A 15,947-nucleotide genomic window follows, 5' to 3' on the forward strand; every position below is an offset into this window, starting at 1 on the left:
AATATATCGTGAGAAAGATACTAGCTGTACGACGTATATATATATATATATATATATATATGTAGATAAAATTTACTCGAATAAGACTTGTAAATATACATATGGAAATGATTTTAACAACCATACTGTTCTTTACTATTTATGTTAAGAGTTCTTCTCCTTCGATTACTTCATTTAAATTAACTAATTCTAATAAAGCGGTACCCTTTGTTTCCGATCGTACCGTTTCATCTATTCCTCTATATTGACCTGGATCGATTAAGCAAGTAATCGTTAACGATCCGTTTTCCCATTTCTCTGTTTCCATTTTAGTTATAAATTTAACGATTTTGTCCTTTAATTTTCTCGCTTCTTTTTCTGGAATAACAATCCTGAGTCTCATTTGGGCGCGTTCCAGAGGCATCACTTCTTTTAATTGCGATATGACATCCAGCGCCTGTTGTTTGGCATTTCGATTAGGTTTGACGGAAAAATGTATTTCTTCTCGCATGGCGTTCTCGATCATAGAAACTGGATATGGATGTTTAGTTTCTGGATTTATGCACTTGCTGGCGACGGTCGTGGCAATATCTTTGAACATGGAGTCTAATGCTAAATGCCTTTCTTTATCGGAAACTTGAAGTTCGCCTTTTGCAAGAATCTGTTTACATATTTCAGTCTGATCGTCGATACCAAAAGCTTTTACGAGATCTTCCTTCTTTGCCACCTGACCCTTTGATACATTAGTGAATATTGTGTGCGTTTGTAGTACTTCGTCGATGTCTTTCTCCCTAAAATATATTTCACAAAGAAATAATAAATACAATAGCGCATTTTACATTCAGTTTTGCAATTGAATGATAAAAAGAGATGCTTTGAAAAGCAGCATACTAGAGATAAACAATGCGCTACGACTTAATCTTAGATGACGATTCGATAAACATTAATGAAAAGATATCGAGAATGTAAACTATTGTAATAAATAAAAAATAAAAAACAAAAAAAAAACGAGATACTATCTAATAGATAAAATTGTTAAGATTATATAAGCAAATATTAATTTTATAAGGATAATAACCTTTTATGCGAACATTTAAAAGAAAAGAAGTGATACATGTATACATAGATGGATATCATTATCGGTCTATTTATCATCGACACTTACAATTTATTTCTCCAGGATATTACTTTATTCTTGTAACAGGCAATTTCGAATCGCTTGCCACCCTTTTTCATGCGAACGACAGCAACGTTCGTCAGTCTTATTTGATTCGTCGGTGTAAATATTTTCGACATTTTTCAAGCGAATTCTAGAAAATCGACCCAACGTATCAGCTATTTCGAAATATCTATCTATCGATAAAAAAAAATCTCATCTCTGTCGTCTATTTTTATTTACGCTTTGAGAGATGTTGCAAACACTATTACATTAAAATTACGCGACTCACATGCGCGATGAGTGATCAGTTGCACTAGTCAGTTGACTCGCACCGCTCGCACGTCGCATACGTGCAATGAGAGAAACAGCTGATTTAAAAAACGAAAGATTCGGAGTTGATTGGAAGATGTTCAGAAAATCTACTCGTGACGTAAAATAGATTTTAATTGACCAATCAGGAGCGAAGATTTCTTTACTCCGATTGGCCAATTAACGTTATTCTAACCTATGAGTAGAATTTCCGAATACACCCTAGATGCCGCGTCGATGCAAGTAAGAAGGCGGTCATCGTAAATGTACAACGGAATAATTATTTCACTATATAAATACTATACGTTGCTTTTTTCATTTAATGTTTATCGATAAGGATATTCTTCTTTTTCCATTTTAAATTGTTGGAATCCTTGTCCAGAAAAAGATAGGGATGCGAGCAGTGTAAAAACCGTTGGCATTATTTGAAAAGTAAAAAAAAGGTATGGACAAAAAAAAATGATAAGAGATTAGAAAATATTATAACAAATCATTATGGGACAGCAGCCTTGTGTATAAATGGACAAAATAAAACGTTTGTTTTCGTTTAATAAAATCTCTACTTTTGACATGATTATGTCACTTGCTTTATTTAATAAGCAATTTACATCTCTATTATTAAAGAAACTCTAATATTCTTCGTTTTCATCTTTGGATATTTAAATATTGTCTGAAAAATCACTCAAATATACACTTTATTTATTTCTTATATATTTTTTTGTATAACTTGTAAATATGTTTTTTTACTAACAATCGGTAAGTTTTAAAGTTCGATTGCGCGAATTCATTTTACCAGAGATTGTCAAGTACGCTCGCGTTGAATCATCGCGAGCGTCAAACGATAAATTATTTATCGGCGAGCGGGGGAAAAATGGATTCGAAAAAAAAAGAAAAAACCCTGCGCAATCCTCGTATACAACATACGAAAACAGGAATTCGTCGCGCGATCATCGTAAACACGCGATAATAAGGTGATCTATTCGGCGCGCATGTCGAACCGCGAGGCGAGGCGGGGAGGGGGAAGAAGTCGGCGGCGGCGGCGCGCGCGTGCGCGGGACGGCCGTCGATTGTATCAAACATGGCCGCGAGCGTGATACCGTCAAAGGTGCGCGAAAAATGACGGCTTGTCCGCGCTCTTGACGGCGCGATCGTTGACGTGCGCGCGCGAGAACAGTGTCGAGCGAGTGTTTGTCGCGTGCAACGCGACGTGCCGCGGGACGACGCGACGCGAGGCGACGCGACGCGACGCGCGGCGTCTTTGTGCCGCGTCTCATCGCCATGGCGCTGGTCACGGTGCAACGTTCCCCGAGCGTGTCCAGTTCCCCGCAGAGCTCGGTGAGTCTCGTCCATCTCTCCTCGTCGTAGTTGCGCGTAGACGCGTGTCTCTCGAGTGGCTTGGGCGCGTAACGATAATCGTGCCGTTCCGAGGGAACGCGATTGTTACGTCGCGATTGTCGCCGCCCCCCGCGCTCGCTCGGCCGCGGCTCAACCGGCCGCTCTACCTTATTTGGCGGTGCTCCGACAGCCGAGCGAGAATGGGATAATGGGAATCGGGATTGGAATCGCAAGTTTCCCCGTAGCCGTCTCTCGGGGCGCGCGCGACGCGCGATTCTCTCGACCGGCGCGGAAAGCGCGCCGAAACAAAGAGAGACCGTCTCTCGTAGCGTAAACAACAACGCAAGGCGTAGGGATTGCTCGTTCCCGTCAAATTCCGTCCTCGTCCCGAGGAAGATTGTGTCGTACGACTTTTTTTCGCTTCCCGCTCGTCGCTTTCGCTTTCCGCTTTCGCACGATCGTCCCATTGATGGATTTCTCTCACGTAGTGGAGGACGATTTTGTAATTCAATTGTCTCTCGGCGATCTCGTATTTATTGACGTTGGCGAGATACTTTCACGATCGAGGAACGTGCCCGACGAGATGAAAGTTGGAAGGCGCGTATTTTTTTCTCCCGTCGTGGAGCGCGCGAGCGACCGACGAGTGATTATGCGCTTCCGTAGCGCTGATAATAGTGTACGCGAATGATAATTTCGTGGTTTCGTTTCCTGAAATGGTGGAACCGTGCAATAGATGACAGACGGATTTTTTTTTCTTTTTTTTTGTTTATCAACGCCGTTGCAATCCGTCGAGCGATTGATTTGCTATCGGATATCATTGTCCATTGTCGAATCATATCGCATAATTTCAAAAATTGATTCCAATTGTAGGGTAAAGTCACACCGAGTCAATTACATTATTATCAATTTTTAATTTTTTAATGTAAAAGGTATTGTATGCGTATATAATGTATGTAATAGTGGAATAAAATAATGAGATGTAATAATTTATTTTATGGACGATAATAATATGGTTGAACGTCCCTTTTCCCGTATATTTGTTTATAAATTATTTTTTATACATTTTTAATTTTAATTATTTCTGTAGAATGCTACTTCGAATAAAATTGTTTTCGGTTTCACTTTCAGTCGTCAACATCTAATAAATGAAATTACAATAAATAACAACAATTATTTATCCCTGGGATTCGATAAAAATAATGATCTTAATTTCTGATGAAAACTTTGAATTTTTCAAAAATTTCTCGATACTTTTAGGCTACTTTATTTACAATCTTGCGTGTTCCTACTACTTGATTGATTTCCATTATTAAGCCATCGGAAATCGCGTGTTGTATTAAACGATAAATTTATCGCAAGAGATCTCGCGTCGCTTGATTTTCACGCCGGTCATCGCAAATTCTTTCGCACTCTTGAACTCTTTTTCCGCAAGCGGGTGCCCTTCGGCTACCTACGGCGCGACCTTTCGTTCGTTGGCGTCATCGCCTCTCGACGCGACCTCCGCGCGCTCCGAGGGGTGAGACGATCGACGCCGCGGAGGGCGGAGGCGCTGCCGATCCCTACGTCACAACGTCGCACGCTCGCGCGTCGCAGTCGCAGCCGCAGCCCTCCTCGGCCTCGGCCTCGGCGCGACGACCGACGACGACTGACTCGCGATCAGTTGGTCCGCCGCCGCCCGCCGCTCGACGAGTGGCTCGACGAGTGTTTTATTTGTAGCGAACACGATTTTCGGTCTCGAAACGAAAAGCTTGCCACTCTTTTAGCGATGGCGTCGAGCATAATTATTAGATGCAATTGTCCGAGAGACGATCGAGTTGAAATTGATTTATAACCGATAATCTTTCTCCGCGATAAAAGTTTGCCACTTTTTCTCTTTTTATTTTTATCGCTTTAAACGCAAGGACACGACGATGTAACTTCTTGATTGATAACGTTATTATTATCGCTGCACGCTCTACCGAAGAATAATAGATCGGGAACGATCGCGGGAACGATCGCGGGAACGAACGGTTGCAAAGTGATACAAACGACACACATTTTTACAACATTGTTACAAGAATGTTGGGACTCTTCTAAATCGCTCGCACCAATTTGACACCGCGAGCCGTACTCTAGTTGACAAACTTTCACACCTCACGTAAAGGAAAATTCTGTGATCGCGCGTAATTGCATTCGCGTGTCGGGAAAAAGCTTTTGTCGATACATCGCGAGGCATGATCGCTCTGAAGCAGAAAGCTTCTCTACATTACGGTCTGCCGCCGCCACCGGCGCCCCAGCCACCCTCGCCCTGGTCCAGCATACTCTGGGGCGACGATCCGCGACCTCACGGACGAAGAGTCGCGTGTGGCGTACGCGTCACGCAACTGCGGAACAAAGTAACTGCAAAAGTAAGCAGCCTTCGTGCCAGCAGCGCTGGCTCCGTCATTTTTTCGATTGTTTATCTAGCTCGATCACGCTACGTAGCGAACCTTGCGCGTTATTCCTAGTATTACTGTACTGAATAAAAATCGGGTCGGAAATGCTCCGATATCTCGTCCTCTTGAGAGAAAACTACGCGTGTAGATGAGTAAGATTATCACTATATTATACATAATACTGTACAACTTTCAGATTTTATGAATGGATTCCTTGATCGATTTTAAAGTTTATCTTGCTTTAACAAATATTTATATTATTAATATAAATATCTCTGTTATATATATATATATATATATATATATATATATACAGAGTCTACCAAAAGTGTGGAAACCCCTAAATATCTCGGAAAATATACGTTTTACAGAAAAGTGTTTCCAACAAAAGTTGTAGGGTTTAAGAAGATCTATATACTGATTCTATCAGTTTGACCTTGGATGGCGTCGTCAAGGTCAGGTCAAGGTCACATTGACTTTTTTAAATGACACCCCCTACATTTGATTGCATATTCTTATAGCTTAATTCAAGAGCTTTCCAAAACACTATAATAAAATATTTTTCCCTCAAGCATTTATCGAGTTATGAGGCTTCAAATCATTTCTTAATTTTACATAAACCGTAAAATATCTTGTAAAATATTCACTTTTCGATTATTTTACCTTAATACTTTTATGTACAAAATAATGAGAGGAATCAATTGGTGTAAAGAAAACATACAGTTGTTTTTAAGAAAAAATATGGAATTGTTAATTGCAAATTACATATTTTTTCTTAAAAACAACTGTATGTTTTCTTTACACCAATTGATTCCTCTCATTGTTTTGTACATAAAAGTATTAAGGTAAAATAATCGAAAAGTGAATATTTTACAAGATATTTTACGGTTTATGTAAAATTAAGAAATGATTTGAAGCCTCATAACTCGATAAATGCTTGAGGGAAAAATATTTTATTATAGTGTTTTGGAAAGCTCTTGAATTAAGCTATAAGAATATGCAATCAAATGTAGGGGGTGTCATTTAAAAAAGTCAATGTGACCTTGACCTGACCTTGACGACGCCATCCAAGGTCAAACTGATAGAATCAGTATATAGATCTTCTTAAACCCTACAACTTTTGTTGGAAACACTTTTCTGTAAAACGTATATTTTCCGAGATATTTAGGGGTTTCCACACTTTTGGTAGACCCTGTATATATGCATGCATGTATGTATGTGTGTGTAACTTATATTTCTTAATATTAAATATCTTGAAAAGCCTTAAATTAAAAATCTATTACAATCCATTTTAAATTAAATGAAAAATAATAATCTCGACGAGCAATAAAAATATCTATACTTATCTCCAACTTGCGCGCGACGAGCTATAATTTGTAAATAACCATCGATGTATCGCTATTTTCATGGAGAAAAAATTTATTTCAAATTTAATAAAGAATTTACTTTTAAAATGGCTTCTACATTATGATATATTGTGCTCATTATAAAAATAAACAGATTTCTTTCGTTTATTAAATTTGTTTGAAATAGAAAGAAAAAATTTGTATTTATCAGAGTATTATATTGTTAGATTTATATTGTTTTTAAAAAATTTTGAAAAGAAAGACGTTTAGGAGACTAGACTCTTATACGTTTAACTTCTTTATTTTTAGGATATTGGATACATTTTTTGTTATGAAAATTTATTACAGTCACAAATACTCGTGACAAGTTAGTGTATAAAGTAAATTAAGTTTTGATGAGTTTAAAAATCTGCGAATCGCGGAGATACAAGTATAATAACAATTTCTGTAAAGATAATTGAAGCGAACAACGACCGTTACTCGAATTAATCGCATACTTTTCTTCGAGGATAATCAAGATGTACGATAACGGGGCATGCTAAGCAACACGCAAATTACATCGAGTAGAGAAAGTCATTTTAACGACCATACGACATTATGGACACGCGTATATTTTGTGCATATTAGCACGCAAAGGCATAAGTCGCCACACAAGGTATTAATAATTATGAGGCAGACTACTTAAAATTGGGTAAGATTATGTTTTCTATCATTGCACGTGATATACTCTGCGTGACTTTTATGTATTTCGGTGAATGTAATTATTTTTTTTTCGCTAACAAATCAGTTCATTTCGTTGACGCGATAAACTGTATCTCAATTATAAATGTGATTACATTTGTGTCAAAGTACTTGTACGCAAAAAAGAATTAACGAGTTTTAAAACAATTGGTGATAAAATAAGTTTAAAATAGAAAAAAATAGTTTCTTTTTCTAAAATACAAATTTTGTTTTTACATATAATAGTACTACTTTACATAATGCATTTTTTATAAAGAGTTTTATAAAGATTTTAATTTAAAATCATTTTGTAAAAGCATAAAAAATTAATAACATTTTTAATATTTTTAAGAATTAAAATTACGCACTTGTAATTAAAACATTATACACTTACAAAGAGTGATTCATCTATCTATTTGGATATGTATTTATCACCTCGATTTTGCACAAATTCTCATGCGTAACTGTTGTGTATTGTTCGTCACGTACAAGCCGTGCTTGCTTTTTTTAGCCTTCTTAATTAAGCAATGGTGCAATTAAGCATTAAGATAGATCGACACGTAACCGTTGTAACACTAATTTATGTGCAATCCAGTTATATTGTTAGAAAGCACATTATAGGATCCGAAAGTGTATTCTCTGTTTCCTTAGATGGTATCTCTGTATTATATTCTCTTTTTGTTACGTATTTTGGACATGCGCAATTATGACAAACGATACATTATGAACTTTGTTAAAAAGTGAAAGTTTCCTTAATTCATTATTAATATCGTTATTATTTTGATTTATGATACGTATTGAATTTTCTATTATTATAAAGTAAATTTTATTAAATCTATTTTGCTTTAAAATCTTATTTTTTTTAAATAAATGACACATATTATTTAAATATGCTCTAATATTTGAATTTGTTGACTATTTGTTACGAAAAGCTGTATGTTTTTAACATTGACTTTTTACAAATTCAATTATTTTATTTTGAGTTATATATATTTTCGTAACATGATTAGTGCTTCAGGGTTTTGTTTTAATTAATGGACATAACTGCGCATAAACAGCTAAAATATATTTTTTGAGCGCAGAGTCAACTAAGCTAAAAGATTATGCATTGAGCAATCCTAAAGAAACGACAGATGGAATTATCAAGATTTATACGCGCTGATGCGGACATAAATGATCTTTGATACACAAGAGAGGTCGATATTACTCGAATCATATACGTGAAATTTTCTTTGAATTTATATCTGACGATGCATTTTTATGGAGCTTTTGTTTAACGATATGTGCATAGTTACATATATCTGTTGTTTCGTTATCTACGAAATATTAATTACTCCCTTTTACAATGTCCTGTTATTGTGATCTCTGATTTATAAAGATGGAATAAAAACAACATGTGTTAAAGTCGAAATCGAGACTATTTTCGCACAAAGACAAATATTTAAACAGAGAAATCTGACGGTCTAAAGTTATATAATACACGTATCTGAAACGATGCGAATTTCAGATTACAATTGCATTCGAAACTGACGACTGGCGAAACGCGGATGCGAGATTTGCGATCGCGTACGACAATATTCAAACGATCCCAGATGAATTACCTCGCATTTCTCTCAATGTTTATATATGTATACATTAGCTCTCGATACATTCACCTTAATAGAGATACCCTACCACATGTATGTGCAGTTGATTTCGCTTTCTCACGATATATTCATGAGAAATTCTTCAATGATTTTTCTTAAACATTGATACAATCTCGACAAGTAAAGCATATTGATCGATATAAGATAAAGCTATTGGAGTTGATTAATATTGAGTATAAATTTATTTTGAGATAAGATAAAATGTAAATGTCTTATCTTTTATTTCATAATGTGTGATTTGATGGAAAATGTAATTATTTCTTACAAAATTTATACAACCGTAACATTTGATATAATAACATAGAGTTATCAATCCTACCCTGTTTTTTGTCAAAAGAAAAGTTAATAGCAACGTATATTTTGCACATATTTAGATCGTTTAAATATCACGTAATAAATATAATTTATTTGGCAGTTTATCTGTATAGCAGTAATCGCATAATGCGATAACCTAATCAAAATGACGAAATAATTAACATTGACCAGGTAATCTGTGGTATCAGTCATTTGCTTTCTCAAAATAAAATAATTTCGCAAATCATTTCATACGCATAATTTGAACATATATTTCCTCAATAAATCAAGTCTCTTCTAGTATTAAAAATTGTTGTTACATGACAAAATTGTGACTACAATTATTATTTCACATTGTGAAAAAATTTTTATTAACGTGTACGTTTATTCCACTTTTATGAATCGGAATACAAATAAGTTACAAATAAATTACATATTAATAACATTACAATATTAATATAAACATAAATTTGTTGTAATGTTCTGGAATATCAACAAATTGCTAATTTTAATAGTTACATTTAATTACTCCCATTTTTTCATGGGAGAAAACATGAAAACTAGCATGAACATTGCTATTTTCGAAACTCCCTGTACATGCAGTAGCTTGAACGTATCTAGAACTGTGCCCCTTGTTTATTGTGAGTAAAAGTGAAGATGAGTGGGAAGTGTACTGGAAAGGTCATGTGTCGTAATACAACGCTCAGACTTACTTCTTGAAACGGTACTTTAAATCATTTCATGTAAATGCTATTATATTCTCACAACTTTTAAAACACCTTAAATATTTTTAATGCAACGTGCAAAACTATGTATTTACTTCTTTTTTTTTTCTAAAATCTGGAAATATTGCAAAAATGTTATTGATTCTGGGCTAAAGTAATATTGATGTAATAAAAAAAAGTATACTCCCACATGATTCGAATTAAATTGACTGATGAATTTGGAAATGAAAGATTGTGTGAAGAGTATTGAAAAATTAGAAATGCTTATAATGGTAGCGGCGAATTCACTTTGTATCGCCTGCTGCTGTGCATTCTCTGTGTATTCGCCTTGAAAGCCACAATTAAAAAAGCTGTGGACCTCAACTGCTCCTTCCTTCTCGCCTTGTGTCTCTCTCTCTCTTTCTCTCTTGCATCAGCCAGGCGCAATCTTCCTTTCAGCAAATGAAAGGTTCTATTTTAAGCTGCGCTAAGGCAAGATTGGAAAATTGTACTGCGCTTCTATAATAGAGAGAGCGCGTGCGTGTTTTATGCATTCACACGATCAATTTTCTTAACCGCGATTGTAAAATATCTTCTTCGAGGATAATTCCAGAATATTATATTTTGCATATTTTGCATTTTAACTGAAAGAATGTCTTAAACTACATAATATTGATGAATATTTTTGAAATTTTAGTATCTGAATTTATATGCTGAAAATATATTTAGCTGAACGATATTACGTAATAGCTAACTGCCTTTATATAGTGATTATAATTTGTAATTGTGTCCGTGAAGATAAAAAATATTTCTATTCTTTGGAAATACTCTACATAAAATATTTTTTTGTTAATTTTTCATAGCCTAAAGTTGTGTTTGGTATTTATCCAAGCACAATTTTGATATATTTTATTTTACTTACTATACATTTTAGCGCGAAAAAAATCTTTAAAAATAAAAAAAGAAATGAACATTTCGTAAAGACTTTAATAAAGTAAAGTTAAAATAGAGATAATGTTAAGATAATTAAGATGGATATATATACATTTGCAACGTGATTTTTCTTTGTCGATGCGTAAATTATAAAAATTATTGCATTGCAATTTTTCTAGTATATCGTATTTATGCGAAAAAACATTCTCGAGGACAATTCATTTTGCTCGCTTGTCGAGCATCCTTGGTTTCGAGGGACTAGAAAGGGGTTGCCCTATCGTGCGCTTTGCATGTAGAGCATTAAGTGCACTTAATATACGAAAGGGCTAGTTGCATTTTTTTAACGTTGCGGTACAAGGGTGGCCTTGGGCTCCTGGTCGTCTATTGATTTCGAGGGTTCGTTTTCCGCGTGACTGTGCGCCACGGCGCAGGATTCGAGCTCTTCGTATCCTCTTTTGATATTTACGATGTACTTTATTAATAAAAGAGCTATCGCACACGGGCGCGTAGTCTACATGCAGCCAAATGACGCGTGGAAATGTCTCGTTACATTATATATGGGAGAAGCGATATAAAGCAACGCTATAAATTTTGCTATAATATATTAACTTCGCGTATCGAGAGAGAGAGAGAGAGAGAGAGAGAGAGATAAAAACGAAATTACTTTTTACATATCCATTGATGTATAAATACATGTAATAAACATTTTAGGTATAACATGCATTTATTAAAGTAAACACATTATATTTATATTAGTTGTTTATACTAGGTATTAATTAAATTATTAAAGTAATTTTAAAAAGTTATTTTAATAATTTAATTAACAACTAGTATAAATACAAATTTCAAGAATTACAAATTACTATTTTATTCAGATTTTATTCAGATTAAAAAATATTTAAAACTTTAGGCAGTCAGATTTTATTCAAATATATAAAAATTATGAAAATAATTTGCCAATTTAATGTAATGAAGAATAAAATGGAGATTAAAAAATAATCTATCTAAAGTTTTAAATGAAAAATTACCGATTATAATGCATTTCAAAAGTAATTCTCAACTAAATAAAAAAAAAATAGATTCAAAGATTTGGTTACATAGTTTTATTTATTTGAGTCAAGATCGGTTTGAATACTAATAAAAAAAAAAATGGTTCATTCATCAACACGGAAAATTTTTATTTGCCAAGTATAAAATTGCCAATTTCTTTCCAACATTTCTGTTTTTTACGGCAAGTTTGTTTGCACTGCCAACAATGTTTCATCAGAGTTATATAAACTTTCGAATTGAGTGTTTGCGCAGTTTTTTCGGTAGCTTGCTCTATTGTCTTCGAATATACGACTGTTTGCCGTTCTGACGTTTCGTTGTGGTCACGATGCCTCAATTATCTTCGGATAGAAGGGAAGGGAAGGAGGGCGAATAAAGGCTTGTTCGTGTTTTTTTCGTCATGAAATTATTGACATAATTTCACATCTACGTTGTCTTTTTTTGGCACTTTTACCGCAAATTATTAACGCTGCGAATTGGCTAAATGAGAAAAGACGAAGCACAAACAAGATGAGAATTTTGCCTTATTAATTATTAATTTTTTAAAAATTATATTATTAAATGATAAAATCGTGATTTATATAACGTTGGATCTTCAATTTTTGAGGATTAATGCTAAAAGTAAAGTTCCTTTTATTAAAGATATTTTTGTACGTTATAAGATGACATAAAAATTATTGTATTTTTTAGGATTCGGGAGCAGGTGCACCGGCTGATGACGAGGATACTACGAGAAGCTGCAAAAGGTAAATGCTTATACAAATGATTATTAATGTTTTTCACGCAAAATAGGCTACTTCTATTAGAATATAGACATGGTAGGCAATAATAGATATTTTGATAAAAGAATGTATGTAAAGTTACTTCTTGTGCACGAAACAATACGAAAATATACAATAAATCAGAGATATTTCAAAATATCGTTTTTTCACCGAAACGCGTAAATTATACGTTAAATTATACATTATTCTCGCAATATCGTCCTATCGAGCAATCTTACTCCGACTTTACGATATCTCAGCGAACTCGGCAACACCCTGTATAAGCGAGTACGTATATGTACCCAGTTTCAACGATGATAAGATCGAATTACACACAAGACCATTAAGTGTGTGCGACTTGGTGGAGACTTCGTGTCTCATCTCGCACACAGAATGTTTTCGCGGCTGGTCTTGTCGCTTGTCACCGTAACTACTGGCTACCGGTTTCGAAAAGCGCGAAATTAAGCGAAATTTAACACGAGCACAGGTTAATAAGTCGTGATAAGCGACAAACGATAGCTATCTCGACTGGTAGCAGTTCTCTCTACGAGTAATTTGCTCTCCCGATTGCTTTACCGATCATTGAAAGTACGATAGGCGTTCGGTCGGCTTTCCAAGGATAACTGTCTCGATATCTGATAAAACTCTCCTTATGCAGTTTCTGCGGAGATGGTATGGACTCGTACGTATTTTATTTGTTTTTTTTCCAAAAATAAATTTTTTTCGCGAAAATAACGATCTCTCGCGGGAACAGCGGGGTGAGGAGTATCCGAGATGCATCTAATACTTTTATTAATTTAACCGCTCACAGTGCCGTGTTTCAGTCTGTTTATATTCTTGGAGACAAGTATCAGTGTAGTGTAACGATGAACACTGGTCTTATCGCTATGCGAATGGATACCTAATCTGAAATTAGTTTACTTTATACGCGTCTCCGAGATTTTATCTCGAGATCCTTTTCTTTGAGCTCAGGCGGCTCGTTATTTCTGCATTAATAATTGTTTCGCGATGCAAGAAAGTTTCGTTAAACGTTAAAATAATAATACAATTGTACAAAGATAGCAAAATATGTAATATTTAAAATAATGACAATAACTTGAAAATAATAACTTCTTTAAATATTTATATATCTTTGTATTTAATTATTTCATTCGTATGAATTGCAATTATAAAAATACAGCTAATTATTTTCTGAAATACCTTTCGGCTTTACAAAAGGAAGATAATATTAAAAATACATAAAAATATGCAAATGTATATTGTAATATGTTTCCGGGCTCTTTGTAATCAAGTAATTTAATACTTTGATCTGGGAAAATGAGATGTGGATGCCAAAGTCGTGAAATGAAGATGATAAATATCTCTCTATTCTTTACGAATCAGCTGTATAGTCGTCTAACGTTCAACAATCTCTTCCGGGCGAAAGGTGCTTATTCGCGCGAAAATACAATTGAAATTCGCGATTGTCGCTGTCGGTCGCGCTCCCGGAACCGCGTCGATTATTAAGCAGGAAATAACGAAGAGCGAGAAAACGCGGCGTAGCGTTATTTAATCAACGATGAAACGAGATTTCTTCCTCGTGGAAGCGCGTCTTGGCTTCCTCCTTCGAGACGTCGCTTCGTCGTTATAATTCGCTTAACTCGATTTCGATCTTCCCCGGAGGAAAGCGGTGCGTGCTCGCGCGTGCGAATTTCCTGCCTCTCGGATGCGGAGCAGCATCGCCAATCTCATACGCGCGAATGTATATGTACGATGGCAGGAAATCCCCGCGGAACCGATTCATTCTGGGACCGTCGCCGTCTTCGTCGTCGTCGTCGTCGTCATCGTAGAAGGCTTCGCTCTTAATCGTCTGACTTTCTATCGTGCGTTTGCGTAACATCTCGCGCGCTCGCGGATCGTAACGTTACGTTACGCGAGAAACGTAATCGAAGTCTTCATTGTTGGAGAGAAGAAAAAAATCTTTCTCCTTGTGTGTAACCGGATATTAAAAAGACTCTGTCTCTAACGAAGGGTCGCGATCGTGGGAGAAATTCAATCGCGGATATTGAAATGCGAATGAGAGAAATTGCTAAGATTTTTTTCATACGATTAAATGAAAATATAAATGGAAGGAATATAATTTCTGTGTATTGATTCTGGAATAAGCGAGTCGTTAATTATATACTTTTTTTTTAATAATAAATTATAATGGATTTTTTTAATAATTAAAAAGATTTAAGAATGTAACTTTTAAAGCTTGATTTTATTATCCTTTCCTTAATAATTTTGCTAAAGAAAATGGATTTGAAAATCATGAAAAATCTATTATTCATTCACAGTTTTATTAATATTAAAATGGCATTCCATTTATATTTTGTGATTTATTCCGCGTCACGAATTCCCGATCGTTTTCAATTTCAGATAAAGCATTATTATTTATACCAATATATCACGAATTATTATGTGCTTTCCCGCCTATTTCATCTCTGTATGGAAAAGTCGATTTCTAGGCAATTAATATCGTAATATAATACTCTTCATTCGGTCTTTAACTTGTGGCAGCACCGATGCCCGCTTGCTATTTTTGACTAGATTGTTCGGAAGGCACATTTCAGCAGGGCACGTATCCGATACGTGACCTTTTAACTCAGCTAAAGTTCAGACCACTGCCAACGTAAAGTCTTGCGAAGCTATTCTAGAAGAAGAGGTTGATTTTGCAATGCACCTATTAATTCGTCATGAGAATTTAAATATATATATATATATATATATATATATATATATATCTGTTGCCTCATTAATTTTTTATATAGTTTTATTGTGCCCGCATTTGTTTCCCAAAGTACGTTTAAATTTTAAGTCTCGTAACTTGGCGATGCATATACACATATATATTCAAAGTTTGGCATGTATAAAATGTTATAAAGTTATTTATATCATTTATTACGTATCATAATTTACAAATAACATGTATGATTAGTTGTAATTATGGGTGATTGGAAAAATGTTGCGTTAAATATACCAAAATATACATTTGTTGATAATTTTTAAATATTTTTGTGTGTCGACGATAATATACATGTATGTATATATAAACCTGATTGAATTATATATTCAAAATTATTCTTAATAATTTCTTACAGTCTTAATATTTCGCCGTTTAATTAAAACATTTATATTTCGTTAAATTCATTACCTTTGACAAACAAAATGCGCAAGATATCAATTACAGAACGTAAACAGTGTCAAAGTAATTAAACTGATATCGCGATACTGATATAGATTTATAATTGCAATTAAGTCTAGCCCTCGTCGCCCAAG

General features: G+C 34.7%; 2 protein-coding genes across 4 annotated transcripts in view; one reads left to right on the forward strand and one right to left on the reverse strand.

The window, feature by feature from the left end:
• Positions 1–111: 111 nt before the first annotated feature.
• LOC105256123 (ribosome maturation protein SBDS) lies at positions 112–1,515 on the reverse strand. 2 transcript variants are annotated; one of them, XM_011265803.2, is made up of 3 exons: positions 1,428–1,515; positions 1,145–1,289; positions 112–770 (listed from the first exon to the last, which is right to left on the reverse strand). In XM_011265803.2, exons 2-3 carry the CDS (start codon positions 1,273–1,275, stop codon positions 140–142), a joined length of 762 nt encoding a protein of 253 aa, XP_011264105.1. In that variant the 5' UTR covers positions 1,276–1,289; positions 1,428–1,515; the 3' UTR covers positions 112–139. The 2 variants fall into 2 exon arrangements, with proteins under 2 accessions (XP_011264105.1, XP_025263598.1); XM_025407813.1 differs by lacking the exon at positions 1,428–1,515 and having other exon boundaries at positions 1,145–1,420.
• A 1,020-nt stretch (positions 1,516–2,535) lies between these two features.
• Positions 2,536–15,947, forward strand: part of LOC105256121 (protein phosphatase Slingshot homolog) — a 99,173-nt gene continuing 85,761 nt past the window's right edge. The window contains exons 1-2 of one of the 2 annotated variants that reach the window (XM_011265800.3): positions 2,536–2,782; positions 12,577–12,632. In XM_011265800.3, the coding sequence (XP_011264102.2) occupies positions 2,726–2,782; positions 12,577–12,632 (113 nt within the window). In that variant the 5' untranslated portion in view covers positions 2,536–2,725. Of the gene's footprint in view, positions 2,783–4,502; positions 5,170–12,576; positions 12,633–15,947 lie in introns of those variants that run through there. The other variant, XM_011265799.3, reaches the window with a different exon arrangement.

Source organism: Camponotus floridanus, unplaced genomic scaffold (assembly GCF_003227725.1).
Source record: "Camponotus floridanus strain SB8 unplaced genomic scaffold, Cflo_v7.5 scaffold19, whole genome shotgun sequence".
Lineage (NCBI taxonomy): Eukaryota > Metazoa > Arthropoda > Insecta > Hymenoptera > Formicidae > Camponotus > Camponotus floridanus.